The sequence below is a fragment of the Penicillium vulpinum genome (assembly GCF_028829585.1).
Source record: "Penicillium vulpinum strain IBT 29486 chromosome Unknown utg000003l_segment0_segment0, whole genome shotgun sequence".
Taxonomy (NCBI): domain Eukaryota; kingdom Fungi; phylum Ascomycota; class Eurotiomycetes; order Eurotiales; family Aspergillaceae; genus Penicillium; species Penicillium vulpinum.
The window spans coordinates 1,453,934-1,480,850 of record NW_026643243.1 but is presented as its reverse complement, the minus strand read 5'-3'; the positions used below and the strand labels follow the sequence as shown (position 1 = coordinate 1,480,850).

At 48.0% G+C, this 26,917-nt stretch overlaps 12 protein-coding genes across 12 annotated transcripts; 8 read left to right on the top strand and 4 right to left on the bottom strand.

The window, feature by feature from the left end:
- Positions 1 to 231: 231 nt before the first annotated feature.
- Positions 232 to 823, top strand: N7479_005669 (uncharacterized protein; the record flags this gene model as incomplete). The annotated part of the gene is made up of 3 exons (XM_057253365.1): positions 232 to 466; positions 543 to 632; positions 699 to 823. Coding segments are annotated over 3 exons (450 nt in total), but the record flags the coding sequence as incomplete, so codon positions are not given.
- Positions 824 to 2,646: 1,823 nt separating this feature from the next.
- N7479_005668 (FAD-binding oxidoreductase) lies at positions 2,647 to 4,459 on the bottom strand (the record flags this gene model as incomplete). The annotated part of the gene is made up of 3 exons (XM_057253364.1): positions 2,647 to 2,817; positions 2,843 to 4,151; positions 4,212 to 4,459. 3 exons carry the CDS (start codon positions 4,457 to 4,459, stop codon positions 2,647 to 2,649), a joined length of 1,728 nt encoding a protein of 575 aa, XP_057107226.1.
- A 2,052-nt stretch (positions 4,460 to 6,511) lies between these two features.
- On the top strand, positions 6,512 to 7,324 carry N7479_005667 (VOC family protein; the record flags this gene model as incomplete). Its single annotated transcript, XM_057253363.1, has 1 exon — positions 6,512 to 7,324. The coding sequence occupies one exon, from the start codon at positions 6,512 to 6,514 to the stop codon at positions 7,322 to 7,324; it is 813 nt and encodes a 270-aa protein (XP_057107225.1).
- Positions 7,325 to 7,980: 656 nt separating this feature from the next.
- N7479_005666 (uncharacterized protein) lies at positions 7,981 to 9,257 on the top strand (the record flags this gene model as incomplete). Its single annotated transcript, XM_057253362.1, has 4 exons — positions 7,981 to 8,083; positions 8,138 to 8,740; positions 8,791 to 8,951; positions 9,000 to 9,257. 4 exons carry the CDS (start codon positions 7,981 to 7,983, stop codon positions 9,255 to 9,257), a joined length of 1,125 nt encoding a protein of 374 aa, XP_057107224.1.
- A 929-nt stretch (positions 9,258 to 10,186) lies between these two features.
- Positions 10,187 to 11,251, bottom strand: N7479_005665 (glycosyltransferase family 32 protein; the record flags this gene model as incomplete). Its single annotated transcript, XM_057253361.1, has 1 exon — positions 10,187 to 11,251. The coding sequence occupies one exon, from the start codon at positions 11,249 to 11,251 to the stop codon at positions 10,187 to 10,189; it is 1,065 nt and encodes a 354-aa protein (XP_057107223.1).
- A 1,346-nt stretch (positions 11,252 to 12,597) lies between these two features.
- Positions 12,598 to 14,178, top strand: N7479_005664 (homoserine O-acetyltransferase family protein; the record flags this gene model as incomplete). The annotated part of the gene is made up of 1 exon (XM_057253360.1): positions 12,598 to 14,178. The coding sequence occupies one exon, from the start codon at positions 12,598 to 12,600 to the stop codon at positions 14,176 to 14,178; it is 1,581 nt and encodes a 526-aa protein (XP_057107222.1).
- Positions 14,179 to 15,604: 1,426 nt separating this feature from the next.
- On the top strand, positions 15,605 to 16,370 carry N7479_005663 (sugar O-acetyltransferase; the record flags this gene model as incomplete). The annotated part of the gene is made up of 3 exons (XM_057253359.1): positions 15,605 to 15,738; positions 15,818 to 16,217; positions 16,281 to 16,370. 3 exons carry the CDS (start codon positions 15,605 to 15,607, stop codon positions 16,368 to 16,370), a joined length of 624 nt encoding a protein of 207 aa, XP_057107221.1.
- A 333-nt stretch (positions 16,371 to 16,703) lies between these two features.
- Positions 16,704 to 17,345, top strand: N7479_005662 (uncharacterized protein; the record flags this gene model as incomplete). The annotated part of the gene is made up of 2 exons (XM_057253358.1): positions 16,704 to 17,099; positions 17,166 to 17,345. 2 exons carry the CDS (start codon positions 16,704 to 16,706, stop codon positions 17,343 to 17,345), a joined length of 576 nt encoding a protein of 191 aa, XP_057107220.1.
- Positions 17,346 to 17,356: 11 nt separating this feature from the next.
- N7479_005661 (uncharacterized protein) lies at positions 17,357 to 18,576 on the top strand (the record flags this gene model as incomplete). The annotated part of the gene is made up of 4 exons (XM_057253357.1): positions 17,357 to 17,388; positions 17,451 to 17,505; positions 17,537 to 17,739; positions 17,811 to 18,576. 4 exons carry the CDS (start codon positions 17,357 to 17,359, stop codon positions 18,574 to 18,576), a joined length of 1,056 nt encoding a protein of 351 aa, XP_057107219.1.
- A 1,169-nt stretch (positions 18,577 to 19,745) lies between these two features.
- On the top strand, positions 19,746 to 23,533 carry N7479_005660 (Molybdenum cofactor biosynthesis MoeB; the record flags this gene model as incomplete). The annotated part of the gene is made up of 8 exons (XM_057253356.1): positions 19,746 to 19,774; positions 19,828 to 19,925; positions 19,948 to 20,324; positions 20,407 to 20,509; positions 20,575 to 21,811; positions 22,247 to 22,653; positions 22,717 to 23,204; positions 23,288 to 23,533. The coding sequence occupies 8 exons, from the start codon at positions 19,746 to 19,748 to the stop codon at positions 23,531 to 23,533; spliced, it is 2,985 nt and encodes a 994-aa protein (XP_057107218.1).
- Positions 23,534 to 23,791: 258 nt separating this feature from the next.
- Positions 23,792 to 24,162, bottom strand: N7479_005659 (uncharacterized protein; the record flags this gene model as incomplete). Its single annotated transcript, XM_057253355.1, has 3 exons — positions 23,792 to 23,883; positions 23,956 to 23,999; positions 24,086 to 24,162. 3 exons carry the CDS (start codon positions 24,160 to 24,162, stop codon positions 23,792 to 23,794), a joined length of 213 nt encoding a protein of 70 aa, XP_057107217.1.
- Positions 24,163 to 24,440: 278 nt separating this feature from the next.
- N7479_005658 (LCCL domain-containing protein) lies at positions 24,441 to 26,491 on the bottom strand (the record flags this gene model as incomplete). The annotated part of the gene is made up of 2 exons (XM_057253354.1): positions 24,441 to 25,929; positions 25,995 to 26,491. 2 exons carry the CDS (start codon positions 26,489 to 26,491, stop codon positions 24,441 to 24,443), a joined length of 1,986 nt encoding a protein of 661 aa, XP_057107216.1.
- Positions 26,492 to 26,917: the final 426 nt, after the last annotated feature.

Genomic DNA, 26,917 nt, shown 5'->3' with positions numbered 1-26,917 from the left:
CAGCCCCGCCCCCATAGTAGATACGTCAGAGGTAGAACTTCTTTTTGCAACTCTTTGCCCCGCGATTTTTTTCCCATAAAACCCCAAACTATTTAAAACCCTCGAATCTCAATGTTCTTTGAGATCTGAAACTCGGGATCAAACCTGTGTTGCCGATTGGTCGCGCGCTAATGGGATCTCCATACACTTTTTTTTTCTTCTTTAACCGCGATATGATCTTTGACCATTCTAATGGCAACCGGAGCAGTGCAACATTCGCCAAATGAGGCGGCAGGAACCATGGTCTTTTCCAAGATAAATGGTACCCTGCATCACAAGGAGAAGCAGCTCGCCGAGGCTCTCCGCCATTCTCCGCGATCTTCGAACCCTTTCATCATCACCGAGCGCCAGGATGAGAAACAACTATGCATCTCGTCGGGGAGTCTGCATGTGAACGATTTTGTGCTCGTCAAGACTCTTGGAACCGGTCAGCGCGTGGCCTAACTCATATTTCTCTTCCACGAGTCGCGTCTGACTGTTCATGTTTTTTTTTCGTCGTATAGGCACTTTCGCTCGGGTATGGCTCGCAAGGTTAAAGGATCAAAAGGACATGGACAAAGTCTATGCGTTGAAAATTCTTCGAAAGGCGGACGGTAAGCGCCACTTTGTCTAACGTTGCGCGTGGCGAGGGATAACTCGTGCTGATTGCGACTGGAAAGTGATCAAACTCAAGCAAGTGGAACATGTGCGCAATGAGCGCAAGGCACTCGCAGCGGTCATTGACCATCCTTTCATCACCACCCTAATCGCATCATTCTCGGATGACAAGTGTCTTTACATGTTGGTATGGCGCTTTTTTTTCTCTTTCCTTTCTAATAGATTGTGGTTGATCACAGGGAATTAACACATTACTAGCTGGACTATTGTCCTGGAGGCGAGATATTTACGTATCTACGACGGCAGCGACGCTTTAACGAAGAAACCTCGAGGTTTTATGCCGCCGAAATAACAATGACAATCGAGTTCCTGCACGACGTACATGGAGTTGCCTACCGAGATCTCAAACCGGAGAATATCCTGTTGGATGCCGAGGGCCACATCAAACTTGTTGACTTCGGGTTTGCGAAGCAAGTCGATAACCGCGAAACATACACATTATGTGGTACACCGGAATACTTAGCCCCGGAGGTCATTCAAAACAGCGGCCATGGACTTGCAGTGGACTGGTGGGCTCTTGGAATTTTGATCTACGAATTCCTGATCGGACAGCCTCCTTTCTGGGATCAGAACCCTATGCGTATCTACGAGCAGATCATCGAAGGTCGTCTGCGCTTCCCACCGAATATGCCGCCTGCAGCACAGAACATCGTCTCCCTACTCTGTAAAACAAATCCATCGCAGCGACTGGGCCACATCTCTGGTGGCTCGACCCGAGTCAAGTCCCATCCATTTTTCCAAGATGTCATTTGGGATGATTTGTTTTATCGCCGGGTAAAAGGCCCTATAATCCCCCGCTTATCCCATCCGGCGGACACGGGTAACTTTGAAGAATACCCGGACCCTCCAGACCTCAGAAACATGAACATTTACACGGAGGATCTGAAGAAGAAGTACGAGCCGTTATTCAGTGATTTCTGAAAGATTTGTTTGCCATTACAGCTCGTCAGCCTCTCGCCGAACCTTTGTTCTTCAGAAATTCTCAGATGACGGCCATCTCTCTCTCAACCCCACGGAACGAACCCCCACGGAAGCTTCCCCGCGTGAGCAAATGCACGTCCACCCAGAGGCCGCACTCACGATCATTCGCGCCGATCTTAACTTTTGCTTTCAGATGGGGTCCCATGACAGTTCTTGGCATGTATGTCTGTGGCAAATCTGGCCTTGAAGGGTATCACATACCTCGCCATACTGTTCAGCCAGTCTCACCGCCACTATCACCACACCACCACTATGTGAAATTCCCACACATCCACACACACACACACACACACACACACACACACACACACAATAGTATGAAGACCATTCCGGGCAGTATTCTGTTTTTCTGTTTTTCTTTCTTATACCTTTCCCTTTACAGAAACCTTGTGTTGATCATGATCATGGAGATGGATCATCTGGAATCCATACTCTTGCCTAAGAACCCACAGCAACCTCACAAGGTTTCTAGGCGCAATCCTGTGAATGGCGAGTGTTTTAATGCCATTTCCTTTTGAGACTCTTTTCGTCGTAACGTGATTATGCTTACATATTATATTCATGGTGGATCGCGACGTTACATAGGTGGTTGCTTTTTCTATGATGGCTTTTCAATATTGTCCACTCAAGATAATGCTCCCTCTACATGTTGGTATTTTCATCTTGAACATATGGTCTCATTGTTGGCCCAAATTTCTTGTTATATAACAGACTCATTGAATAGATTATGTCCCTTACGATTTGATATATGAGGTTCTTCGCAATCATCTCACCAAGTATAGTAGAAATATATAGATGCTTTTGACGGCAATCTAAAAATTTTCCATCTTGACTAGTGGTAGTTGGCTTTCAAATATTCTTTAATCACACCTTACAACACACCGCAATTTATCTGGCCCATAGTTAAATAATAGGCCTTGAACTTGTTATGTATTATATAGTACCCCATTCGACCAAATTGGGTTCTTCCTAGGTCGCTTTACACAAGCGGCCATCCTCACTCTCGGTCCACTCATCAGACCCAACAGCAGTTCTGGCGTAGAAGATATCCTTCGGATCATACTTGACCTTGATCTTGCGCAAGGCATCATAGTTGGTACCATAAAAGACCTCCTTGAAGTTAGGCTGTTGGAAGTCACCCTGTCAAAACGATAAGCATATGTACATAACAATGAAGGAAGCTAGGGCTAGATAGAAGTCCACATGCCTCATTCATATAAGCACCAGAGTTGGGAGAAAGCGCAGTCAGTTTAGGAATAAAATCCTCGGTCATTTGGCGCTGGCGCTCCAACATAAGAGCAGGATTATCCCACTCCCAAGGGGTCGTCAAAGTGGTATCAATCAGGGCATCGCGCCAAGCAGGGAGCACCGCATTGCTGACGTCTCCGGAAACCTTGCGAGAGACGTTGAGGCCGACGCCGATGAAGGTACCGCCGGACTCGGTGATCTCACGGTAGGCAGTCATCAGGGCATGGTTGTTGTTCTGAACGACCGATCTTGGGACCAGCCAGCCTCCATACTGGGCAGTGCCGACCTCGATGACGCCTTGCATATCCTTGAACTGGCTGTAGTAGCTATCATATTGCTTAGCGACTATATTGTACTTGATACCGAGTTTGTCGAGGCTGTCAGTGAAAGGTTTGAGAAGCGCCACTAGGTCAGCGACAGGGATGTTGGGGGCAGTGATTGGAGAAATAGAAAAGCTGGTATTTGTGAAGTACCAGATGCTCATAGCACCTGCGTCCACGATAGCAGGAAGCTCGGAATGGAAAGTCTCGATAGTATTGAAAAAGGTATCTTGCGAAATACCCTCGTTCGTATAGGTGAGGTTCAGGCCAGAGACAGGAGTTCCGGGGTGTGCCTTCGAGGTCATGGACCAGACGATACCGTAAGTGCCAGCACCACCACCACTAAGAGCCCAGAATATATCGGAGTACTCGTTATCGCGGGTAGCAGTGATGAAATTGCCCTGGCCGTCGATGACCTCCCATTTCAGGACTTGGTCGGCGCCCAGGCCATAGCGGGAGCTAAGTGCGGAGTGACCACCTCCTTGGGTGTATCCGCCGGCAAGACCAACGGTGGGACATTCGCCGCCAACAACCTGGTAGCCGGTCTCGTCGGCGATCTCGTAGGCCTCGTAGCCCTGGATTCCAGCGCCCATGATAATGGCCTTTCCGGAGTAGTACTTATCGCTGTACGAGCCGATTGACAGATCCTTCAAGTGGTGAGTCCAGATTGCAAGGGCTCCGGCACCAGTGGATCGGCCATTGTAGTCGTGGCCGGTATTACGGATGACGAGACGAATATTGTGTTTTGTTGCGAACTTTACAGCATTGGAGATCTGGGCCGGGCTGGTGACATTCACGCTGTAGCGCACATAGTTGCCCAGTGTGCAGGGCTTTGAGATGGGGTGGAATGGATCACAAGCACCATCGGCAAAAAACGGCGCCATAACTGAGGAAGACGATTCATAGCTGTCAGAAATTTAGTCAGTACTGGGCCTTGCGTGTTATTCTGTATGGAAAGCTGCATACTGCTCCTCGGGAAGTAGCCATCCATCCTTTAAGACTGCACAGGCCTCGGAATTGTAGGTCGGCGCATGGCAAGGGGTGCCGAGAGGCACGGTCTTCACTAGTCGGCCATCGATGGTCTTGTTCAATTGAGACCATTCATTCTCGGTGGGCCAACAAGCATCACCGGGAAAGCAACGGCATGTAGCCGAGGCTGAAGCCTGAGGCAGGACTGCCAACAGTGAGGCAATGAAGAATGCGCAGAAAAACATGGTTGGCCTCATGCAAGTTTATCAGGTGCGTCTCTTAAATATTCCGGAGTTATGCACGAAAAGGCTAGAAGTCAGGGGCTATTTAGAACATGGAAAACCCCACACTATTGATGCTGGCAATATGCAGCTAATGCACACTCTAGCCCTACTACGGGAAAACAATGTTGTTAGGACTCATTGGCTAGAACGAGCCACTTATGCCGTTCCCCCCACCTATCCAATCCTGGAAGCTTGGAACATTCCAAGATCCTTAGGTTGTGGTTTATATATTGGAGAACACATGGTCCGTACTAGTTGCATATATTCAGGGGCTCACTTTTTTTTTTTGGCTAGTAACTAATAGATATCCGATTTTCCCCTCTCGATGTTCTGAAATATAAATATACCTACAGTCGACACATTCTAATAATTTATATCCCTGTTGTTTTGTGAGTCTAGCGCTGCAACTTAATTACGCCAAATATAAGCCCCCTGCCCCACCCGACTATAAAATCCCACGGAATGCTGTCTTCATATACTCCGTAATAAATTGATAATGACGAATAAGAGCACTACATTCCCTTGCAGAGTTTGCCCACTAATTGCCCGTAAGGATCAAATCATGGGCTGGGTATATAATCTCCACAGGACCGATCTAAACACAGTTATTCCGCAAATGATCGCGATCTGCTTGGTGTGCTCAATTCTAGCGCTCCTGGCCGTATGTCTGCGATTTTATGGGCGAATAAGCAACAGACGTCTTCCGTGGATTGACGACTATGCCGCACTGACGAGTTTACTGTTGAAGTTAGCATACCCGGGAATCGCTGTAGTTCATGAGTCGATCTCTGAATCATCTATTAAATAGAGAAGCTTAGATGCTGAGTTTGAAAACCTTGGAATGTGATAGAATGTTGATTCAGAGACACGATGTAGCCAAGGACTCGGCGCCGCCTATTTGCCTGAGGAGAATGCTATTCCTTCTTTTGTTTTCAGCAAGGTGTGCATCCGAGACCAAGCTTATTTGAACTCAAGCCTCACACTAACTTTGTTCATTCCATAAATCCAATATGTCAGCGGTCCAATATACTATCTCGATGTCCTCGGCCTCAAAGCCGCCTTGTTGACATCTTACCTGCGCATTGCGGGGGTTATTGAGCAATATCGCAAAATCATAATTATCGCCATCGTTATGTGGGTCATTAACCAGTTGATTTTCGTCTTCATATCAGTCTCCTGCATACCGGTCGGCTATCTCTTCTCCAGTGCGCGTTATTCAGGGGAAATGGGTTATCTGACATAAGACAGGTTGCAAAACAATGGGACGATTCTCTCGAGGGGCATTGCATCCAAACCGTACCATTCTACTTTGCCCTTGGAGGCACAAGCATCGCATTAGACCATATAATCATAGCACTATCCCTGCTAGTCCTACGGAAACTCCAGCTCCATGCCAAACAAAAGGCCCTCCTAGCCTGCCTATCTGGCCTCGGATTTTTCGTCACCGTGGTTCAGATCATCCGCACCTTCAATATCAGAGATCTGAAGACCTACACAGACAGCAAGAATATCGTGATATGGTCTTATGTGGAGATCAGCCTGGGTGTAAGTTGAACTGAACTGAACTGTGGTATTTTTTTTTTCCAATTCCAAGACAAAATAACAAAACAGAAATGAGTATGTTATCATCGCCTGGATTCCCACATACGGATCTTTGTTCATTTCGTTCGCTTCCACCATCAACTCATACCAAAACCGCGGGACTTCGCGTACATATACCCGATACCAATCACGTCCACAGGTATTTCCTCTATGCTCAGATTAGACATGCACTAAGGTGGGTCATAGTTGCCAATCGGATAACCGGAAAACTGAGTATGAATGCGATTGGAGGGATCCGGCGTGCTGTCGCGAAATTTCAATCACTTTGTGTGGGGGGAGTAAGTGGAACCATATGCTCTCATATTCCCTATTTTTGGCGTGATTTTCCGTAATATACAATAAATATTTAGTACGACATTTGAATTTATACCGAACTACCCCCCGGTAGAAGTAAGTATACAATTGCTCAAGATGTCTCGCCAAACTGATCTATTGCCTACCCTTGACCACATTGTCATTCTCGTGTCGCATGATACCCTCCTGGGGTTGTCTGAACGGCTCCGAGATATCTTTATTGTTGCTCCTGGCGGGACTCATGCAGATGGACTTACATCGAACAAGCTAGTGTTTTTCCAGGATGGGGTTTATATTGAATTCATCGCATTTCATGACAATATCGATCATGAGCGGCGCAAGAAGCATCGCTGGGGAACTCTCAAAGAAGGCTCTATCATCGACTGGGCATTTACGTATCCTCCTGGTCGCGATTTCAGTCCCACCAAGCAACGAGTCTTGAACGCCGACACAGGCTTCTTGTATGGGGAGCCAGCATTCGGGGGACGCAAGAGAGAAGACGGAACGATACTGGAGTGGAAAATTAGTGCGCCAACAGATGCACTTGGTAGCCCGATTTCGCCTGGCTGGCTGCCTTTTTGGTGTTTAGACAAAACACCCAGAGAATTACGCGTTCCTTATGAGGTTGAACCGGCCTTGACTCAGCATCCCTCCGGCGTGCATGGTGTTGCTTCATTGTCATTGTTTGTTCCCGAGAAAGATCTCTCAAATCTAGGAAAGACATACGCATCGATATACGATGAAACTCCAACGATTTCGGATGATCAAGGTTGGGAATATGAGGTTCCTTCAGGGTCAGCCACTGGAAGGCACATTATATCTTTGTTGAGATATGAAGAAAGTCCAGAGGTGACTATCAAGTTAGCTTTGGAGGGCCCCAAGTGCGGCAAGGTCGAAATTCTCCCAGGGCTTGAGATTGATATTGAGTAGGGGGTAGCAGCGTTGTGATATGTGTACTATAAAACCCAGAACACATCGCCTGAATGCAAAGCTAGTCTGAATTGTGCGCGTAAATTTCCCTTGCGGCAATAAATTTACTCGACATAGCACCAAAAGCTGAATCTATCAACGGGTTGGTCACCATGATAGGGGTTACTAAAGCTGGCCTTTATGTATGCACCATCGGGCCCCGGTTGATGGATTGAGGAATGAAAATGGACGGAGTTAAGTAAATCAAATACCGTAGACCTTGATATCAATTGGATTGCTAAGCACTTGACATATAAATGCACCGTTAATCCAAAATCCGACGATGGTGACAGGGGTTGTGATGATGCAAAAGCCGACAAAAGCCGATCCATTCATGCACCATCGGACCCCTACAGATGAACTTCAACTAAAACAGAGGGAAAGAGAAGGAGTTAAGAATTTAAAGCCGTAGCACCACTAAAATGGATCTCAGAGGGAACTGACCATCCGACGATATGTTCGTTCGGCTTCAAGTTATTAAGGCGATGCCTCCCTCCCCTCTATGTCGTGGCATTCGAATCAAACCTTGAAGAGCCAGACTAAGTGAATCGAAACTTCAGAGCAGTTCTACAAGTATTACAGCGAACTCCTTATATAAACCAACCTAATCTAAGAAAATGCCTCCTCCACCCCCTCCTCCCAAGAGCGTCCTGGGCCGCCACCGTCTCCTGGCCCCCTCAGCGTCGGTGCGTGTCAGCCCGCTGTCGCTAGGCGGCATGAGTAAGAACTCTTTTTTTTTTCTATCGAAAAGCATACTAACAAAGTATTATCTAGGTCTGGGCGACAACTGGAAGGGTATGATGGGTGAATGTACAAAGGAGCAGGCATTCGAGCTCCTGGACGCCTACTACGACCTAGGAGGTAATTTCATTGACACCGCCAACATGTACCAATTTGGACAGAGCGAAGAGTGGATCGGCGAGTGGCTGCAGAAGACAGGACGACGGTCCGAGATCGTGCTCGCAACCAAGTACACGCTGAGCCCGATCTTCGGCAAGCCCGTGCAGCAGAGCAACTACGGTGGTACGGGCACTAAGAGCATGCGCGTGGCTGTCGACGACAGCTTGAAGCGTCTTCAGGTCGATTATATTGACCTGTACTATGTTCATGCGTGGGACTTTGCAACCTCCATCCCTGAGCTGATGCAATCACTTAATACCCTCGTGCAACAGGGCAAGGTCCTGTATCTGGGGATCAGCGACACGCCTGCTTGGGTCGTTACCAAGGCTAATGCTTATGCGCGCGAGCATGGCCTCCGTCCGTTCTCGGTCTATCAGGGTCGGTATTCGGCTATGATGCGCGATCTTGAGCGTGATATCATCCCTATGGCTCGGGATGAGGGCATGGCTATTCACCCGTGGGGTGTGCTCGGCAGTGGTAAGTCTTTCTCCACTTCGAAGATAATCTTTTTTTATTAATGACTGTAGGATATTTCCGCTCACCCGATGCCGCCCCCAAGGAAGGTGGTCGTCAGACGCCTCATGTCAAGACGGGCCGCGAAGAACAGGTGTCGGCCGCATTGGATGCTGTCGCCAAGCGCCATCAAGTCCCCATTACGTCCGTTGCGCTCGCTTATGCACTACAGAAGGTAAAAGTACATTGTTCTCATGAAATTTTCTTCCACTAACCGGGTTAGGCTCCGTATATCTTCCCCATGGTTGGCGGAAACAAAGTCTCTCATCTCAAGGCTAATGTCGAGGCCTTAAGCCTGGAGCTCACTCCCGAGGATATAGCAGAGGTTGACAAGGGCTACGACTTTGATCTCGGCTTCCCGCACAACTTCCTCAACTTGGCTGGCTTTATGCCCCAGGGTCCACAGCACGTGTCCTTCCTCGCGGGCTTGGGTCATTTCGATTATGTCGAGCCTACGACTGCAATCAAGCCTCGGAAGTAGTCGAAGCAGTCACCCATGTCAATGGTAATAGCTCGAGATATACAGGCCCGTATATATAAACAAATTCAGAATTTAGGGTCACATTTAGAATCACAGCCATATTAGTTTCTCGCCGCAAGTAGGATATCACAGTACGTGAGATTGCGTAGCTCATGATAATACAGTATAAAAACCGGCAACAATATTGCCCCACTTCAGCAATCTATAGAAAAACGAGAACTATCCCATGTAATACATTACGCTTCTATTGGGTACTAGACTCGGTTGAAAACGTTACCTACATCGATGTTTCCGCAAGCTCATCGAGTTGCCTTAGCGGAGCACAGACAATTATATATTACTGTTGCAACTCAGTCGTATATAATCTAGGTTCATCCAACTAATGGATATCCGGGCAAGAAACTGGTAGATCAGATCTCCATTCGTGTGTAATGGGGAATTTTCGAAAAGTCGTGTTGTTGTATCACAACAATTGGACTGAAATCTATAAGCAGGTAGTATAGTAGTAGCAAATCATTTACTGAGCAGAAAAAAAAAGAAAATACAAAAAATAGTGTATATAACAACGAAAAACAAAGTGGGGGAATCATATGAACAGGTATCATGAAACATGGAACGGGTTGAAAGCTTGCGCAGTCATGCCCAAAGGCACCGATGATGACAGTTCGATGCCAGAGATTTGAGAGCTCTATGACAGGAGCAAAGACAATTAGAAGACCTAGAAGGGAGGCGTGGATGATGAAATCGGAGCAAAGGTTGAGATGAACTGATGTAAAGACCTGCAATAGGTCTCTGATACTGTAACAGTGTACAGTGTTGAAATCGAATAAGATAAGATTGGGGCGTTTTCACAGCGATGGGTCTGTTTTCCATGTGCCTAAAGTCAAGATGTTAGTATTATGTCCATATGAGTCTAAAAGAACATTATATCAAGACTTGCCTCCGAAATTGTGCTTCACAAAAGCCATGGGATCATCCGAATCCCCCGCACCCATCTGCCCCACACCGGGGCTAAAGCTAGTAATGGGCAGAATAACCACATCCCCGACCTTGCGGTGTTTGGTTTGGTGGCTGAAGTCCTCGTAGGTAATGTTTTTATCGCCGGGTTTGATATTGAAGTACGCCGGGTTATTGAAGTAGCGGAAGATAGCATCTGTCCAGGCTCCTGGCCCCGTGAACTCCATAATAGTCTTATCCATCTTGCCAACCTTGAGGATGCCTGTCTTTTTCATTCGCAGAGCCTGCTCGGTGATATAAGCCACCATATCACGAAGAATCGGGTGCCCGGGTTTCGACACAAATGTCCACTGGCAGAACTGAAGACGGCGCGAATACCATTCTTGCCAGTCATCGCGGTCAGGATCGGCCTCAATGCCAACAATGAATCCAATAGTCGATCGATCAAGTTCTTCGGGGAGCCACGTGTGCGCAGGCTTGAGTGCCGAAGTGTCGATATCGCTGTATACTCCCCCACGCGCTAAAAGAACTAAGTATCGGAAGAAATCCGCCTTCATGATGCCCAGCGGCAGCGAATCATATGCCTCAAATACATCTGGAACTGATCCATATAGATACTTGATCAGGTGTTGCTGTGTCTCGTCAGGGATGACTTCATGGGTGAAGCCGGGGTGCATCTCCGTCCAGCTGGCCTCGGGACCACGAAGGTCTTCGTCAAACCAGAACGACCCCGGGTTGTACTTCCATGTTTGCCAGATATATGCGGGAAATCTGCTTTCGATTTCATAGGGGAATTGATACCGGAGGCGTTCGCGAAGCGGTGCAGTCGGTGATGCGCCGAGGGGCAATTGGGCTCGACCTTGCGGTGGTGTTTTCCGTGCTGAATTTGCTATCGCTTCCTCCTCTTCTTCTGATATCTTTTTCACTGGTTTGTACCCAGGCGCCCCAGAAACTTCAGGTTCTCGGAACGAGCGGAGGATGAGAACAAAGGTGATCACGCAGAGTAGGGTGAGCAACACCTTGCGTGGAGTGATCATGACAGGCGATGAGGATGGAGCAATCGGAAAATAACTCGCTGATCTTGCGACAGCTGTAAATTGATCGAAAGATAGGAATCAATGCCTCCGTACTTGTGTTCTGTGATTCACAAGCGCGGGGAATTTGAATAGTCCCGGTATGCAATTCGTTCGGCGGATGTGAGGTGTGACAGTCGAACGATTTCAAATCCTGGGCTCAAGAAGTTGAGAGGGTGACATATCGGTACAAGAGTCTTCGATGTGACCTCGATGGTCGGAGATATGCTCAACCCGGAATCAGGATAGGAGGCCCGAAAAAAAAAACTAGTAAGAATGCCCGGTCACTGGAACCACAGAACAGCAATATAGGAGAGATTGGATTAAAAAAAAAGGCCACGCTGTCTGGCAGCGAGTAATTTGTCGTCTTGCTGACCAGTTTGGTTAGACGTGTACAAGTAAAATAAAAGGATTGCGTATGCCGGAAGCAGCTTGTAGCCGGAGTGGAGCCGCTCACGTGGCCTTCCATTGTATTAAACTAGTAAGCTTCTGTGGTTGTTCGTTCTTTATTCATTCTTTGTTCGGTCTTTTAGTTATGTTTTGATATATGTCTACATCATTAACAAGCAATGATCCTGCTACATAAATTACATAATTTGTTATAGCGTCTATCCCCACATGAGGTTGCTCGTATCTAGAATAGGTGATGATCATCCCGAGATATCTAATTCTATAGCATTCGTTTAACACCATCGACAACTCTTGATCCGAACAATAGACTGTATAGAAATGCAATATATATATAGCTCCAAAAGCTTAGTCTTTTGCCTAATATGTGTGGGTAGTTTAATGGTGACCCGCTACAAGCTCTAATAGTGATACGAGCTTGGATTGGATTCTAAGGTTGGAAATTTAATATCAAATCTGCATTGTAGAATCAACAGCGTCCTTTCAATAAAAATTAAACCAGATCTGCCAAACTCTAGGGCTTTTGGGACTGTTTACTCTTATAGGCGACATACCCCATCTAGATAATATACATAGAACATCGAAGTACCAAATAATTATGTACGAGTAATTTCTTGGATCTATCAAAAGCAAAATTCCGCATACTTCCTACCTTTAGCGTGTTTGCGGAAGGATTCAATTTATAAATATTACAATGAGTCTCTAGCTTGTCTGATAAAAGTTGCGAACAATATCTGCCGTATGTTGCACATCGTATACTTCAACTCAACTCTCCACCAATCACCGATGTCGGTGATGACGCCACTGTTTAGCGCCTGAGGTATCCACATATTTCCCCCGATAGTTAGCTTTCAATTTAGGAAGGTTTCTTTCTTGACTCTCACAGATATTGGCCTTTTATAATGCAATCCTTTCAAGGCGCCGCTCGGGCTGCTTCACGCACAATTCGAACACGGCCATGGCGACAAGGCAATTCCCTGAACCCCGCGGGCCCGTATCGGTCTTTATCGGCACAATGGAAGACCACACGCCCATTACATACCGTGTCACCGCGAAAATCAGCAGCAGTCATCGCGGAGGCAACTGAAAGAGACTCCTCCAACCCAGCAATGTCATTCCCCTGTCTTGACGCCCAAGAAGCGAAGTCGGCGCAACTCTCCGCTCGGTCGCTGCAATCCGGCCCCGAACCTTCATACACCACCGGACAACACGAGTCATACCACTGTGAACAACCACTTCTGCTCGACTGGGGTGGTGTGCTCACGGAATTTGATGTTGCATACGAAACATGGGGGCAATTGAACGGCGACAAAAGCAACGCCATCCTCCTGCATACCGGCTTGTCCGCCTCAAGTCACGCCCATAGCACAGCGTCCAACCCAAAGCCTGGGTGGTGGGAGAAGTTCATTGGCCCTGGATTGCCACTGGACACCGATAAATATCACGTTATTTGCACCAATGTTCTCGGAGGATGTTACGGCAGCACAGGCCCGTCTTCCCTCGACCCGTCCGACGGAAAGCGATACGCAACCCGCTTCCCGATCCTCACCTTGAACGATATGGTGCGCGCTCAGTTCCGGCTTCTCGATGGCTTAGGAATCAAGAAACTCGCTGCCTCAGTAGGATCCAGCATGGGCGGCATGCAGAGTCTCGCCGCAGGTGTTCTCTTCCCAGAGCGGGTTAACAAGATCGTCAGCATTAGCGGTTGCGCGCGCAGCCACCCTTACAGTATAGCGATGCGACACACGCAGCGGCAGGTGCTGATGATGGACCCCAACTGGGCCCGTGGATTCTACTACGACGGAATCCCACCCCACTCTGGTATGAAGCTAGCGCGCGAGATTGCAACCGTGACGTACCGCAGCGGGCCAGAATGGGAGATGCGATTTGGCCGCCAGCGTGCAGACCCCAGCAAGCAGCCAGCTCTGTGCCCCGACTTCCTTATCGAGACGTACCTCGATCATGCTGGCGAGAAGTTCTGCCTCGAATACGATCCCAACAGTCTTCTTTATGTCTCCAAGGCCATGGACTTGTTCGATCTCGGCCATGCTCATCAGACTGCGACTCTGAAACGTCGCGCAGAATCTGAGGAGCGCATCGCACGCGGTGGTGACGTGTTAAATGCCTCGGATCCCGCTTGTAGTCTGACTCTTCCAGACAAACCCTATGAGGAGCAACCTGGCTCAGCCTCCAAGACCCCGCTGGATGAGTCCGTCTCTGCTGAGTCAGTAGATGGCCCCCCGCGGGATCTTGTTGCCGGCCTTGCGTCTCTCAAGAATCATCCTGTGCTTGTCATGGGTGTTGCAAGTGATATCCTCTTCCCGGCGTGGCAGCAGCGGGAGATCGCCGAGACACTCCGTGCTGGAGGCAATGCAAATGTTGAGCATGTTGAGCTTGGCGACGACTTGTCGCTGTTCGGTCATGACACTTTCTTGTTAGATCTCAAAAATATCGGTGGCGCATTGGGCAAGTTCCTGCGCTAGTCGCGTGGCGCTTTGCGTCCAACGCGATAGAAAATAATATAAATTTGTACATTCGTCGTTAAGCGTGCGACTTTTGGCATTTAGCAGGCGTTCTACATTTGCGAAATGACATACCTCTTCTCCGATTTATTTGCAGTTCTAAGGGCTCGATGGATACCTCCAGTCAACCTACAACTAGCGATAGTATGAAACAGGAACAGACACTACAATGGCTTATTCCATTTGATTCTGTCGACATACTATATGTACATAGTGAAAGCCACAAAAATAAAAGAAAACTCGCCCTCAGGTTGCTCTCGGATTTCATAACCGGCTTCCAGCTGTATACACGGTCCAGAGGCGCAAAGTGCCATGATGGAGCCGTCGTCGAGCAGATGCCTGCAGAATTGGCTTATATTCGTCTCTTGGACGAACTCATCACAGGGCGAGAAAGAGAAAACAACAGAATAACATAACCCACAAAACCCACGACTAGAATTCTATCACGCGTATAAGAAGCAGAAGAGAAGAAATGTTTCCTCGGATGTAGCTGACAAACTAGGAGAACAATTTGACCGCAGTGATAGGACGATAGGCACTCAAAATACCCTTTAACAACAAGGTAAGGTGTTATTGTCTGAAACTTGCGGGAGGCTATGTGGATAAATCTTCGGGTTAGCAAGCGCGTGCTGGTACCTATTAAACAGGCGTTGCGGTTTGTTGCCCGCACAAGCTCGGAATTAGAGCCATCCTGGGTGCGTCATACAGCTATAGCCTTGTAGCCAACGACTTCAAATATGAACACAGGCTGGGTACATGCCTAGTCGCGAATACAAAATTGACGAGAAGCACCGATGTTGTTTTTAAATATAGGAGATTAATAGGTTCTTCCGTTCCGGTGTTATACCGATCGCTGCCTGAGGCCGAAACAATTTTCCACACCTGTAGCTTTTCTATTGCCCCACTGTCTTACATTGAGCTAGAAAGATATCCCAGGACTCTTTTTTTTTTCAAATTTATGTTTACATAGTATACTAAGTCCTTTGAAGATGCATTTCCTTGACCCAGGAGTGCTTGTGTGCTAATACAACATAGTTCTTTCAAATTACCGATCAATCATGGCGATGCCATGCAAGGAGCAGACTGCAGGGTGCTTTATGCAACAATTTCCTTACCTATGTTGTAGCCCGTGCAGCGAAACAACCATTCACTCATCACTTCGGAAGAGAGTCTAAAGTCCAGGTGCTGCTGGCTGAACTACCCGATTCGGGTATAAACAGCGCCGCTAAAGTATGGATCCCCACTGTTCTCCACACTCGATATCACTAATCCCTCCGTATACAAAAGGCATTGAGGTACGCCTGTTTCCCACAATTCTGGAAGAATTTCTCTTCGTATCGCACTCATACCTACAAGTACTATGGCACAGTCAAAGGAATGGCAAAAGATGCTCCGTGGTGAGCTATACTGGGCATGGGACGAGGATCTGCAGGCGAACCGAACAAGGTGTAAAAAGGCCTGTGATGATTTCAATGCCGCCGGGGCTGTAACAAGACGTCGAAAAGTAGAGCTGTGGAGAAAGTAAGCCTGACAAACTGGATCGGAACGGTCATTTATTATTGCCCATTGTGACCTTTGTGCTGACCATACTTCCCTCCAGTATTGTCTGCGACACACGCCCAATGCCACCATTGAACCCAGACCCGAAAGAAGATGAGGCACTTTTCGAAGACACTGATCCCGTCGTTGATGGGCCGATTTCTGTGGATCATGGTCTAAATTTCAAGGTCGGCAAAGGCACTTTTCTCAACTTCAACCTTCTCGTGCTCGACACATGCCTGATCACCATCGGGGAACGCGTACTGTTTGGTCCGAATGTCTGCCTCTATGGTGCGACCCACCCCATGGATCCGGCTGTTCGACAAGGCTTGAAGGGGCCAGAATGTGGAAAGGAAGTGCATATTGAGGACGACGTGTGGATCGGTGGTAGTGTGATTGTGCTGGCAGGCGTGCGTATCGGAAAGGGAAGTACAGTCGGGGCTGGCTCGGTGGTAACAAAGGTCAGCAGATGGAGATTCGATATCTCTAGTTCCCGTCGAGAGAAGCAAAGCTGACTTCTGCAGGACGTTCCTCCCTTCCACTTTGTCGCGGGCAATCCCGCCCGAATCATTCGTCGAATTGAAACTAGCATGAATCCTGAAGAGCAGCAATAGTTATGCTGTGGGTGTGGTAACTATTGAATGTTGCAGTTGACTGGAGTATTTTTACTACCTTGTTCCAATAGAATTTACTCTTGAGCGCCGAATGGACTTTGGTCTTTGTACTGGGAGTCAAGAAAAGATACAGGAGCAGGGTAGTACCCGGCGAAAGATAATGTGGCTATAGGAGGAGTAGACTTAAAGTATAAGATTGGATACTCCGGACTAACTAAACCGAGTTATAATATTGTAAAACTGCCCGCTATTGATGCGAGCAATTCGAAATTGCGCCGATGCTTCCCCTCCAAGAAAAATCAATCATCACACCAGAGCATTTCACCAGCCAGAATGGAAGAAGTGGAAGGCCATGGTGAGCTCACAAATCACGATATTGTGGTTAAGAGCACTGCTAGCTCTCAGCCTGAAGCAACGAAGAGCTTCTCAGTGTCCGACAATGATATTCTGCGCACCCAGGGCCATGAAGCAGTACTTAAACGATCATTTTCTATTGTTACATCACTCGGCTTTGCATTCAAGTATGATACCCTCTACGTTTTTTTGCGCGTATTCACTGAACTATGTAGTATAACAAATTCTTGGGTCGGTGCGCTGAGCAATTTCGGACAAAATCTCAGATATGGAGGAACTCAAGTGGCTCTGTTTTCTGTTATCATTGCTTTTTTTGCGCAGTGGATCATAACTTTAGGCCTTTCTGAGTTGGCTTCAGCGTTTCCTTCATCTGGAGTAAGTCATATACAGCGTGGTTGTTCACTAGGATATATAAGCTAACTCGCAGGCGTCATATCATAGGGCCAATACCACTTTGTCTACATAATCGCACCCCCTAAGCACAAAAGATTTGCTGCATCTATGACAGGTTGGATGTCGATACTTGGATGGTGGATGGTGACAGGCTCCGGCTTGTCTCTCGTAGCCAATGCAGCCCTGGAACTCAGTAAATTTCTACATCCAGACTTCGAGATCAAATAATGGCATGAATAATGCGTGTATATTACTACTCTTATTGTGACGAGTCCGACACCCTGGTTGTCAAGTTGTTTTATCTTTCATGCTGACTCCGATTATCTTGCATAGTGACGCCCCTTCTCTGCTGCCCCAAGAAAATACCACTCATAGCGTCATTTTCCATGTACCTTGCGTTGTCTGGATTCGCTATTTAGTTTGTAATTGCTCTTGTCATGCGTCAACATACAAACTCCGGGTCATATATTATCAGATCAGACCAGGGCACAAGTGGATGGAACAATGGCACCGCATGGCTTCTCGGAATTACCAACTCGATGTATTGCTTCAGTGCCAGCGACGGAGCAATCCATATAGCGGAAAAAATGCGATCACCGGGTCGTCGCCTCCCACAGATCATGTCAGCTAAGACCTGTCTCATTTGCCGTCTCTGATGCCCGATTCTATGTTAGGCCCACTCACCAATCGCAGGAACATGACCCTAGCCATTGGTATCTGTACAGCTGTACCGCTATTAGCAGTCCTGATGGTTTCCATGAAGGACATGGACCAAGTAATGAAGGCCGGGATGCCAGCCGTGGAACTATTATATCAGGCAACAGGATCAACAAGGGTGACCGTGGCACTTAACATACTCTGGACCATTATATACGGAGCATGTCTTCCTCCACAGTGGGTTACCTGTGGGCGTCTTGCATGGGCCTTCGCCAGAGACCGAGGTACTCCATTTCCGGATTTCTTCGACAAGATAGACAAGCAGCTCGAGTTCCCGCTTCGCACAACTATAGCCTCTACGGTATTTGCTGCTATTTATGGTCTTATATACCTTGCCAGCACCACAGCTTTCAACTCCATCATTACCTCTGCCGTGACGCTATTGAATCTGAGTTATGCTATACCTCAGGCTATTCTTGTTACGCGAGGTCGTGCGCAGTGTCTGCCAAAGCGGCCGCATGATCTTGGCCGATGGGGATATATCTGCAATGTTTTTGCGCCGCTGTGGATTACAGCCGTGGGTGTTATGGTCTGTTTTCCGCCTAATCTTCCAGTCGCTTTGGACTCGATGAACTATAGTGCACCCGTGATGGTGGGTCTGTTTCTTATCATTCTTGTTTCCTGGGGTTTGATAGGGGACGAGTTCAAGGGGCCCAATATTGATTGGGAGGTATTGAACCTCAAGAATGAGGACATAAGCCACACCCCGACAGATATAGTTGAGCCGAACATAAGCCTATGATGTGGACAACCTCCCTGGATTTGTGATGCTTGGGAGAATGGTCATTGGACAATTTTGGGTCAGCTACAATCTTCTATCAACCTTGACAAGGTGTAGTCACTAAACCATCCATGTCTCGATGAAGTTTATACAATAACAAACAAAAGCTAGTTGAGGAAACGAAACAATTGTATTTGATCTATGTATTATGAAAGGCGAAGAGATATTAGAAGTGTAGCCCGATCAAATGAAACAAGCAATTTGCATTGACTCAGGAAAGAAGCCTCCAAGATTCTCAACCACAGAGTGGTATAGAATATGCCCTCAGATTGAAAACTACCATGTTTTGTCACTCGTCACCGGCGTGCTTGTCGTTTCCTTGAAAGGCGTACAGACGAAGCACATATACAGGGCCTCGGAGTATGCAACAGCTGTTTCTCATCACTGGGCTATTACATGAGAACGGGGACCCGTAACATCTCATGATGAATAGTATTCGGAATGGGACACGGCGATTGGCGAATAGAACCGAAGGATAGTTGATATTTTTGAGGTCTAGAATATGTACAGCAATGCTGAGCGACGTTAGTTGAACACATTCAAATATTGACACGATGCTAAGACAGCAAACAGCAAGAAATATCATGGCCCGAGTCTCTTCAGATCTCTGTTCATTGCTCAATCACACACCTGTGGGCCGATGTCTTCTTCCACTCCGACGTATCAGGGGGATGAAGTCCATGGCCAGACGGGTGTATTTAACCGCCATGTCATGAGAAGCTCTTGTGAGGGTTATCATCATCAGGACTTGACACAAGATATTCTATTGAATCTGCATTGTAACCAGAGACCAGAGAACCAATTTGAAAAAAAAAAAAACTTACCTTTTGTGATAGATAGTGAAGAAGTAAGCCCAACGAATGTCCCGCTGTTGCATCCTCTCAAGCGATAGGAGGTAGTTGCTGGTATTGACCGACAAAACACTATCGGATTCAACATCAAGCTGTGCCTAGACGCGACTTTCTCCGGCGGGATTTGCAGTGTGACATTGAGACAGATAGCTGCATCAGTCTGCCAACAACAACGTATTATCAAATGAGATGATGCAAGAGCATAGGGCAGTGTGAAGGGGTAAGTAGCTGCGGAGTTGCAATTGTAATTTGGGGCTGATAGCGTTGCGTGTTGTTAGGATGCTGGGCAATGCCGCGGCGAGCAGACAGTACGTTTACCGCCTATCCTACCGCCTTACTTAGTCCCCGCACAATTACCTAGGACCGCAGCACGTGATAGCAAGCGTGGTTCCACTGATGAACGCATTGGCTTGCATACAAAGTACATTCCGTTATTATTAGAAGTCCATGCCCGCATCGGTCGGGCATTTGTGATGGTCAGTACATCCCACATCCATAATGGGCCCCCCGGCATCCAAGTGGTGGCAAGAGCCCAACGATGCCGACCTCGACTACGGATTCGATTCTGACGAAGTGGACACCAGATATAACGAACCTGATCGAAACGCTTCCCAAAAAAATACAAACAATCCGAGCAACACTCAGAGTACGGAAAATACGGGTGTGATTGGAAGCATGTCTTCTTGGCTCCAGCGTCAGGCTGGTTCATCCCATGGACAGCTTGCGACAGCAGCTGTCATATCAGGCGCAGCTGTCGCAAGTGCTATTTTTGGGTACCAGTCATACAAGCGCAAGGAAGCTGTTCTTGACCTGAAAGCTTCGATCCCAAGTATCGATGATTCGCATCCTGCGGGAATGGTGAGCTGCCCCGGTGAAGCGGCGCATTTAGTGTCTAGCAAGCTATAGGTAAAAAAAAAAAAACTGATTCATCGGACCATAGCTCACCGATTTTGGCATTGCCTCGAATGAAGTACAGCTGAGCAAGGAAGATGAGCGCAGTGCAGCTTTGGCTCGCAGAGCTCAACAGGGAGACTATGATGATGGTATGTGACCTTTTGATGACTTGCTTTCGCGAACCTATCTCATTCGTTCTGTCTCGCTTTGATAGACTTGATCCTTGAACAGCTCGCTCGCAATCGGGTGTTCCTCGGTGACGAAGGCCTTGCCAAGCTTCGATCATCATTCGTCGTCGTTGTCGGATGTGGTGGTGTCGGTTCACATGCCGCTGCTTCACTGGCGCGATCGGGCGTCTCCAAAATCCGGCTCATCGATTTCGATCAAGTCACCCTATCGTCACTGAACCGACATGCCCTTGCGACATTGGCTGATGTTGGTACGCCGAAGGTCCATTGCATTCGGAGGCGATTGGAACAAATCGCACCGTGGGTTGCCTTTGATTGCCGGAATGAACTGTATGGAAAGGCCGCGTCCGAGGATCTCCTCGGCCCATGGTCTATGACACAAGATGGACAGGGCCGTCGACCAGATTTCGTCTTAGATTGTATCGATAACATTACGTCCAAGGTAGAGTTGCTACACTACTGCCACTCAAACTCCTTGCCTGTGATTTCGTCGATGGGTGCAGGATGCAAGTCGGACCCGACTCGCGTTGTGGTTGGCGATATCTCGCTCAGCACGGATGATCCTTTGTCCCGCAGTACACGCCGCAGACTGAAGCTCCTTGGCGTCTCGTCCGGCGTTGCAGCAGTATTCTCGACAGAGAAACCGGGCCCGGGCAAGGCTACACTACTTCCTCTCCCCGAGGATGAATTCGCTAAGGGTCAAGTTGGTGAGCTTGGAGTTCTTCCTGACTTCAGAGCCCGCATCCTCCCAGTACTGGGGACCATGCCTGCAGTCTTTGGTTACACAGTAGCCAACCACGTTATCTGCACTATCACTGGCTACCCGCTTGACTATAACATGGGCGCTAAGGGCCGCGAGAAACTCTACGATACCATCTTGAGTTCTTTGTTAAGCTTGCATGAACGGATGATTCGACAAGTCACCGGTCAAGATACCGTGGGGCTTCGCGCCCCGCTCAGCAAGGATGATATCGCATTCGTTGTGGAGGAAGTATACCGGGGGAAGAGTGTAGTTAGTGGCTTGTCTAACAGACTCGCTCTCATTCCCTGGCAGACTCCTTCTCACGGATGGAACATGGATCTAAGCCTTGAGAAAGAGGGACAAAAGACCGTTCCGATGAACATCAATGAAATGGTTTGTATGACTAAGGAAGAAGCAGTTCGACACGAGAACGAGGTGCTTAAGGGTGGCAAGAAAGTGGAAGAGGTATATGACCAGACTGTTCTCCAGCGTGTAAACCTGCGGAGACGGGAAGCAGAGGAGTATGATCAGTACCGGGGATAGTATAAAATGTACAAATAAACCGCCTAAAAGAACAAGAATCAAATTTGAAACATAAAAAGCGTAAAGAAGTTAAGCATTACGACCTCGGGATCCAACAGAACAAAGCGGGTCTTGAGATATACGTCAGAGCTGCAAGGGTTAGCCTTTTTTTCTGCCCAGATCTTCTTCGCATTCACCTATTCCCGCTCAATTTCGGGTTAAATGCAGCACATATGAAGCATACAGTACACTGTGATTCAAGGATATAAATCCCAACCCGGGCGCAGGAGCATGACGTCTCGTGACTCCCATCCGCGGGACTTCAAATCCAACAGCGCGGATGATGACTTCTATCCGACCACAACTCATCATCCCTCCTACTCAAATCAATTTACACAATCTTCTCGCCCGCTGATTGATTCCGCCAGAAATAGATGGCAATCAGGAGTCCCTGGAGGTTCCCAGCGCGGCTCCCCATCAGATGACATTAAACCCCCGGGATGGTCTGAAATGGCTCTCTCGGTAGGTTCCGCGCCGCGGCTCCGGCGTTACCTGCTGATCTGCGCCGCATTATTTATATTTGCATGGGTTGGTTGGCGAATCCTACTTTCTGCGCGACTGCAAGAGCAAACTTCACTATCGCATTCACTTGATCCAACATCTGAGACAGAGATAGGTGGGTGGTTCGGGGGAAATTCGTCTCCTCAGATCGACGGCTTAATTCAGATCCGTATACTGGACCCAAACCTGGTGCCTGGGCATATAGCGGGAGGGAATACAGGGGAATCCACCCGGAAGCGGCTAATTATTGTGGGCGATGTGCATGGCTGTAAAGAGGAGTGTAAGACCCCCCAACCCCCCAACCCCACTACGTGAATTCTTGAAATTGACGAGGCTACAACAGTGGTGCAACTTCTTGAAAAAGTTTCCTTCAATCAAGAAGGTGGCGATCACCTTATCTTTGTCGGTGACATAATCAACAAGGGACCAGACAGTACAGGAGTTGTGGACTTAGCTCGGCAGCATTCGGCATCTAGTGTTCGTGGGAACCACGAGGACCGCATTCTGCTTCTTCGACAAGAGATGGTGAAGACCGAAACCCTCACAACCCCCGATAATGATGAAGACTCTCACTTCTCATCCGGACAACTTAACGAACGTGCACTCGCGCGGTCTTTGAGCGACGAGCAAGTTCAGTGGCTGGAGAACTGCCCGGTAATCCTGAATGTCGGCCAAGTTTCAGGTATCGGCCAGGTGGTTGTTGTTCATGCGGGACTAGTGCCGGGCATCGATCTTGAGAAGCAAGACCCTCTCAGCGTGATGACTATGCGGACCATTGATTTAGATACCCATGTACCCAGCCCGAAAAAAAAGGGAATGCATTGGGCTAAAGTATGGCTTGACCTTCCATTTTATTCCTTTGATATTGCCGTCATACTGATATGCTTTCACTCTAGCTGTTTGATAAACATCAGTCAAAGCTGTATAAACATCAGTCGAAACTGTACTCCAGCCTCGAGACTTCAACTGAAGATCCGCTTTCGAACACAATGACTGTTGTCTATGGCCATGATGCCTCTTCCTCTCTTGCTATCCGCACATTCACAAAAGGTCTTGACTCGGGTTGTGTGAAGGGAGGAAAGCTCACGGCGTTGGTTATAGAGGATGGCGGAAAGCAAAGTATTGTACAGGTATCCTGTCATGACTATCTAAAGGCATGATAGCTCCTTACAGTCACTTTTGGTCCTGTCTTATAGGCAAGTGTATTATTATTATGGGGTGGTGGCCATGGATTTCATGCCACATGTACAACGACATGTGTGACGGGAACGGTCACCATTGAAATATCTGCTGTGGAAACCCAATAAATTCAGGTTCTGTGGTTTTATTGCTTTTTAGGTCATGTCTTCCATCATTGCAAAATATCAAAATATCAAAATAAAAAAGTCATCGCCCGAAGGCGATCCGGCAACCTGAGATCAAACGGCACTCAGGCTGAGATGGACGGGTTCCAAGTGGGCAGCGCGCCAAATGTCGCCAACGACAACCGCTAGGCCAAGTGCCCGTCCATCTATCCATACATAATGCGGAGCGTTATTGATCATGTGAAGTAAACATAGAACAAACAAACTTACTCTCCTACATTCGCCCTGGGCGGGCACGTCACCTCTGGGGATCCTGACAATACTGTTACCTAACTAGCTTCTGTGTACATATAAATTGTAGAGAACGCTGAAACTTTGAAAGTTATCGCCTAGGTAGCATGGACATACCTGACGCTCTTTGGGGCTGGGAGAACCCTGGTATCAACGGTTGGAATCAATGGTACGAAACGTTCAATCCAGTCCATGTTCAAAGCTTAGAATGTTTATTCTAACCACAGCAACTGGCATAATTTCCCAAGTTTGGATTAATGTGGTGATGCAATCGGATGTGTTGAGAGTATGGATATTTTACCGTTACACACGGATGTGAGCAGGTAAGAACTGAAGAACATACTGTACGAGGGACTAATCCCAAGGGAAGTAAACTACTACCAAGATCCCAGAACTACACGTCGCAAATCTATCAAGGATATCTATTTCAAGAGAGGAATAGGGTATGTACAGATGGCATATACACAGTTCTCTATTCGGATTCAGGATCCTCGTCGGAGACCTCAGGATCAGGGAAAACAAAATTACCATCAACGCCCCAAACGGCAGGTGGAGAAAAGTCTTCATACCAAAGACCACCCAAAGCATTCGTGTGAACGAGTCCAAAACGGAAGTACTCCAACTCGTTGGGATAAGTACGAGACCAAGTGAAATCCGGCAAAGGTTTGCCATCCTTGGGTCGGAATGCCTGGAAACGCTCGACGTCGTTGACTAGGATACTGAGACCGTCGGCATGGGGCTCAAGGTCTGGGAAAGAGAAGACGAGGTTGTTCGAATCCGTCAAGGAAGGGGGATATATCTTTGGTGGAACGGTACCAAGTTTGGCGCCATCAAGGAGAGCGGCTGGAGTTTGGAGAATCGAATCGAAGCCCCAGCGGGCGATGCCGTTTATAAATAGACCAATAAGGATGCCTGAGTATAGGAGACTGGGTCGAGTTTGCAGAGTTGTTCCAGGCAGGAAGAGAAGAGAAAGAATATAGTGGTGGATGCGTAGGTTCATGTGCGGCACGGCGACGAGGACGAGGACACCTGCAACAAGGACGCCATAGATGCTTATCGTAGGGAAGAAGCGGCCCTCGCGACGGAAACAATGTGCTTGACCAAAGGCGATTGTGATCAAAGTACCAACTACAATAATGAGAGCCGTGAGAGCACCCGGTTGCTGCTGGATGTCGTGGGGCGTGAGGCGAGAGATTGGAATGCGATCGAATGTGTCCGTATTCAAAGCGCCAACCCAGCAGCCGCCCAGCCACAGAACAGTCTTGTCCCAGTGTGCATCCAACCCTGTTAGCGTGTGCCGCACGCAGAAGTAATACAGCACGAATCCTACAAAAGCACCAGGCAAGAAACGACCAAGGGCAATTGACACAAGGTCATAGTAGCTCCCCATTGAGGGTGGGTCGGATGCCATGGCGACTTGGAACCAGACAATGAAATATATCATGGAATAGAATGCCGGTGCTGAGGTCACGACCAAGGACAAGATGGTAGTCCATATCAATGTGAAGGCAAAGAGCGACCAGCGCGCATCCGAACACTTGATCGGCTTCATTTCATTCGAGTCTGGGGATGACACTTCATTGGCGAGCCGGAATGACATCGGGAAGCTCGAGAGAAATTCGATACTTTCAACTCCGTGCTGCGTGGAAGATTGAAAGCTTTTCTGCTCGCCGGTGCGGTGCAGGATACCACAACCACCCGTCGCGTCATCAATTAGACCTGCATGCAGTGCTGACGCGCAAATTGACGAATCGCCACGGTAAGTGCCGCTATTATGACCATCTACTTTAAATGGCTTGCCTCCCACGACTAAAGGTCGGTAATTGAGCTCCTGGTCGCCAACAAAATATGGCTCCAGGAGAATCGCCGCCGCACAGCTAGAAGGGCAGCGGAACGCGAAAGATTGGTCCTCGAATGGGCGACAAAGATCACCATCCAGTCCGCAATTCGTGGCATTGCTCCTAGATATATGTGGTCAGGTTCACGAAATCCAATGATCTGGTTGGGGATAAAAATAGAAACACACCATAAACGGTGGTGACACGACAGCTTGACTGGCTGCCCATACCCCGGAACATCTTGACTCGCAACAGAAGCTTTCAAGGACGCAAAGAACACGATAATCCAAAAAATCAAACCACCAAAAAGGAGTGCGATCTTTGAATTCCTGTGCGGGAATTTCTGATCAATTAGACGCGCCGGCGCGGCTTGTAAATGAGGGAACCAAGGGGTAATATGATAGACATGCGCCGGCGTCGGGCCACGAAGCCATGCATAGAATCCCGAGGGTGTACAAGAAAACGGCGGATCGCGCTCGATTTTTTCCGACCGAGCCTCCATGCCATGCACTTCGGAGGGCAGAAGAGGCACATCGCCTAACTCTAAGTCAAAGCTTAGTTCATTGCTATCGCGGGCTTCATCCTTGTACTGTGACCTGATCTCCTGCAAAGGATACTCGGAGGCCGATTGATCTGGTGAGGGCGATCGCGCACTTGCCCCAGGAGAGACCGGTCGCGACTGCATTTTTTATCTATAAAGTATGTATTTACCTGAGCTCTGGAGCTCTCAGGAGGAAGAGTAGCAGAATTCCTCACTTTTAATTAAATCAAGCTAGATCTCCTTAGTCGAGGAATTTCTTGGCTTTTTAGTCATCCGGATACCTCTGGAGATGTGGGCCCTGAAGATATCAACCTCGCGCGGACATGGATCTCACGAGTACTCCAAGATTATTAACAAAATGAATACTAAGTACCCTAGCCTACAACTATCTTTCTTATACAAGTACCTTTTAAACCTGTGACAACACTCCGTCATCTGCCAAGAGATCAGTTCTGAAGATGGAGCGAATGTCCCATCAACCTACAGCAGAAAGTCTCAACACTTTTAAAAGAGTGATCACGAAGCAAAAGCCTTCTTAGACGCGAGAAAAGTCAGCCTTAGGCGGGATGT